The 4834-nt window shown below is 48.9% G+C and overlaps 1 protein-coding gene across 1 annotated transcript; it reads right to left on the minus strand.

The window, feature by feature from the left end:
* LOC141911531 (uncharacterized) lies at positions 1-1044 on the minus strand. Its single transcript, XM_074802521.1, has one exon. It carries the CDS (start codon positions 1042-1044, stop codon positions 1-3), a length of 1044 nt encoding a protein of 347 aa, XP_074658622.1.
* Positions 1045-4834: the final 3790 nt, after the last annotated feature.

Raw genomic sequence — 4834 nt, forward strand, 5'->3', positions numbered from 1 at the left:
TCACGTCGTTGAGGCGCCTATAATCCACACAAAACCGCGTGCTTCCGTCTTTTTTTTCACTAGGACTATCGGAGAGGACCAAGGGGAGCGGGATCGTTCGATCAACCCTCGTCTGTGCATGTCGTGCACCAAGTCCTCGGTCTCTTTCCGTTTACTGAGCGGCGGTAACCTGGGTGGTTGTCTTATAGGAGCGTGGTCCCCTGTATTCACCTCGTGTTGCACGAGGTCCGTTTGTCCCAGGTCCTCGTCGGTTTTGGAGAACGCGTTAGAGTGTTTGGTCAAAAGCTCCGCAAACCGAGTGGCCTCCGTCGGGTTCAAATGTTCGATGCTGGTTTCGTACAGCTGTTGTACGTGATCGGGGACGCTTGTCTTTGGGTCTTCGTCATCTGGACAAGTGTTTTCTTCATTTGAGTCCATCGCGCGGATTGTAGAAACGGCGGTTAGTCGGCCAAGCACTGTCGATCCAGGGAGAACAATCGGTTCGACTCCCAAGTTCATAACGCGCAGACAACGCGCTGTGTCCCCTGCTGTGGTGTCAATTAATGTTCTTGCGATTGCCAGATCACCACCCTCGTATCTGGTAGTTCCCTCGACGACGCTTAGCATCGGTATCCCCTGGCTGCCCGAAACGGTTATAGGAATTGTGGCTTGGTGACGTGGGGGTATCTCTACGCTGTCCAGTGTTCTCACGAGGAACTCTGCTTCTGGTTCGATTGATCTCTTCGGATAGAGGACGATCTCTTCGTTTTCGCAGATTAGAAGTGAATTGCCGACATCGAGGAATGAGTTAGTTCTCTTCAAAAAATCCATGCCGAGAATTCCGTCTTCTCCGATGCCCGCGACGACAACGCTCATACGGAACTTACGTTGTCCGAACGTCAACGAACCCGTCGTTCTTCCGTCAACAGAGAGATCGCCACCGTCAGCCCCGAGTAGCCTGAGAGTTGTTGGTTTAAGCCGAGGTCGGTATGATTCCGGTATAGCGGTGTATGCTTTGCTTGAGATTATCGTGGTACAAGCACCCGTGTCGACTAGCAGAGTCATCTTCACGTTACCAACATCGGTGATTGCATATAGTCCGTTGTCTGAGTTCTTCCCCGGATGGTAGTTCAGCACGTTGCCTACGGGGTCGTGTTGGGGCCGATCAATCTCGCTTAATATCTCCGGTCGGTGCCCCTTGGAACCGGAGCGTTGTCGTTTCCCGAACGCTGCCTGCAGTTCCGAGCGAAGTGTCCGGGCTGTCCGCAGTTATAGCACGTAGCATTCGTTCGGTGCGAACTGACGTAGTTCCCGGTGGCGGGTGGTTTCTCTGACGTCATCTTTGTGCTCATGGTGTTCAAAGCCTCGATCAATTTCGCCATCTGGTCGGACATCCCTTGGACAACCGCGTCACTCTGTGATGTTGAAATATTTCGAGTGGCCGCTATTTTCTTGCTGGAGAGTTGGGTTTTCTCTCTACGAGCCTCGATGCGACGGAACGTTTCGACCTCGAGTGCTGCGGTGATGGCGTCGGAGAGAGTTCTCGGGCTTGCTTGAAAGAGCCGCATTCGCATTTCGCCGTCTTGCAGTGCGTCCATGAAGTGAGCTCTTGCCAGTGTATCTCTGGTTTTCTTGTCGGTACCAGGGTACGCTAGAGCCACCAGCCGTTTGATCCCATGTCCCAGCTCCGGGAGACTTTCGCCTGGCTTTCTGGTTCTGGCTCTGAGTTCGGCCGTATACAGTTCTTCTCGGACTTGCGGTCCAAATCTCAACCTCAACGCCGAACACAGGCTTTCAAAATCTTCCCGCTCTTCGATCGTCAGTTCCCGCAAAACTTGTTGAGCCTCGCCCTTGAGGCTGACGGCAAGATAAGTCGCTTTTTCATCGTCGTCCCATCGGTTCAGATTGGCCACGGACTCGAAGTGGACCTCGAATTCTGTCCAGCTCGCCTTCCCGTCGTATCTATCTGGCATCGTCGCTGGTCGGTATGGTTTCGGTCTTCTGACTCGTGGTGCGCTTGCCGGCAGTCTAAACTGCACGTGGGGTCCATCTCCTCTCTCGGGATGATCGTCGACCTCGTCGTTGTCCTCGATCGCGGTGCCCATCTCTCCGTCGTCCGAGGACGAATCATCTTCGTGTTCGGGTCCGTCTCCACCTTGAGGAAGGCTGGTCACCGTAAACTCAACCTCTCCGTCGTCCGTAACAGTCATCTCTTTAGAATTGTCCGTCATCTCGTCGTATTATTCTATTGAATCAGTAGTCGAGGAATTTATGATTAATATATATGTGTAGGGGGGGGGGGAGAAAATAGCATTAGTTACACATAACAATGTGCATCAGTTACAGCAAATATAACGCGGCCTATCATAACGAGAGTCAATCGCGGAACGCGGAGTGAGAACGAGAGTCATAAAAATAGAAAGTAGAAAAGAAAATATATCGACGCCCAGCGTCCAGCGGTTTCTTGTAGACATCGTCTTGCCATCAGTTCTTCACACGAATATCCCACCGCTGCCACCAATTTGTAACGGATTCCGTGGACACGGTAACCAAAATAGCTTCTCAGTAATATTTGGATTTCGCGGGGGACAAGCAACTCCTGCGCAGCTGTGCTTGTCCCGCCTCCACCCAACTTAGGCCTCACACACGGCCCGTATCCTCTCGGGGCGCCCTCTATCTCTTCGTGCCTCTTCACCGTTGGTGGGTACGTCCGGGTCCGCTCGTCCTCCTCTTGGAGGCGAGTAATTCAGCTGGAATCCTCTGCCGGACAAAATGTCGGTAGCGTGACTCCGGCCTCTCCTCAGCTGACCGACCGGATTCCTCGTGTCCTAAAAGTTAGACTACTTGACTCTGACTCTCTTCCTCACTCCGATCAAGTCCACGATAACTCAAAGAAACGGCCCGATGCTAATTTTGAATTACTAACTAATATATATTTATTTGCAGCTATAACCGCCCGAAATCCGATGCAAGCCTCGAATTAATTTCCAAACACTATTTACAATTACACAGTCGGTCATTCCGAACACGGTTACTATATACAAAAGGGCTCCCGCCCGGACGACGCGGAGTCCGGGACAAACACGGCGTCAGGGGAAACAACCATGTCCGCCGGGGACAACGCGGCGTCCGCCGGGGACAACGCCGACCCTGAACATCAATAACGGCAAATACTATTTACAACTAATTAGAGCGGTCCGGGTGCCCGCATGTGGACACGGGGACACGGACGGGCAGGTTCTTACATTATATATAATTACTGGTATGTGCAGTCAATACAAGAATTACGTAACGTTTTCTGCGGCGCTTGCAAGCTTTAAGTTGCACGGACAGTCCGAGTGAACGGTTGTTCTTAGATCTCGCGCTCCGCGTTCCTTTTATAGCCCGCGATTGTCCCCGCCGCGCTCTCATTGGCTGGAACAAAAGCCCGGACACGCGTGATTGGTTACGCGTGCCACGTGACTTCGAGGTTGGCTGAGTTCCAGCGACAATGAGAGCGGAGCCGGGCAACCAGCTGCACGCCAGCTGCAAAAGGTCACGGCGGACACGAGAGATACAAAGAATAGTTTAAAATATCATCACAAAGGTAATATTATAATATACATGAGCGATAAATGTTCTTAAAGTAATAAATGAGTTGAAAGGGTTCGAACCCCGCACTCGGAAGAAGATATAAGTAATAATTACAAATCCAATTCAACCAGAAGGGTTAAAATGAATAAACGCGGACCCGGAACAACCGGTCGCGAAACATCGACCCAATTACAAAACACGGACATTTATAAAATGATACAACACGGTCTTGCCGAATAAATACAGTTAAAAGACATTAAACAGGATAACATATTATAAGATAGGAGCAGAGCGGTGAAATCCGGGAGAAGGTGATTTTAAATTTAGCGCCAATGTACGGCGAAATCCGCTAGTTTCGCTACACAAGGATGGCCTTTATGAAATAAATTTATGAGCCTAGACCGAGCCTCCTACGAGAAAATATCTTACGGTTCATGCCTAAAAATTGACCGAAATCTGCGATTCTAGCCTTCTACAAGCAAAAATATTACCAAATCCTACCATGAAACTGATTAAAAATCAGCGAATTAGGTCTCAATGAATGCCTCAAGACGACTTATATGTGCAAAAGATGTATAAGATAAAAATTATTTGTGAAATTTCATCAAAACTTCAAAATTTGTTATTTTGGCTGTATTGGCTGTCAGAGCTCAGACCACTATTCCAAAATCTTCTATATCCTATAGTAAAAACAAGAAATTCGAGAGTTTAGTTCATATATAAGCGCGTAAATTCAGGGGAAATCCTGCTTATGGCTCATAGGCCAGCATCTTAGCTACGCATTGAAGTGGTTTTCGCCCCACGTACCCAACCTAACTTTTGAAATAATCAAACCTTTAGAAAGGAGGGGTATCCCAGTACAGGTATGCCAGTACATCCGAGCCAAATATCTAAGGGAATCCCCCACCGTGTTTGGTACCCTTACTCCAAGCAAAAAAAGTCCAGGGAATCCCTTATTTCATCATCGATCTGTCTCTCAGGATCAATGGATTTCATACATATAACCGAAATTCGTTACCTATCCCATTTGCAGAAATTATGGCAACATTTATTGGGGAACTCTTCTTCACTCTAGGTACTATTTTTGGGGTCCGGCCCTACGCATCTTCGAGCTACTAACCTAATTGTGGTCTGATGCCACTAGCTGACAAAGTCAGAAAAATTGACGTCACTTGACGTCCGGTTTGAAGTTCATGGGGAAATCGGAAGTAGAATTACGTCACGCTAAAATCCGGCAGCCCATTAACTAAAATCCGGCAATTTATGAATCGGGTTATTTCAG

This window comes from Tubulanus polymorphus, chromosome 10, assembly GCF_964204645.1.
Source record: "Tubulanus polymorphus chromosome 10, tnTubPoly1.2, whole genome shotgun sequence".
Taxonomy (NCBI): Eukaryota; Metazoa; Nemertea; class Palaeonemertea; order Tubulaniformes; family Tubulanidae; genus Tubulanus; species Tubulanus polymorphus.

What these genes read in the sequence shown, in the direction of transcription:
- LOC141911531 (XM_074802521.1), bottom strand. Translation starts at nt 1,044, where the DNA reads ATGACTCTGCTAGTCGACACGGGTGCTTGTACCACGATAATCTCAAGC.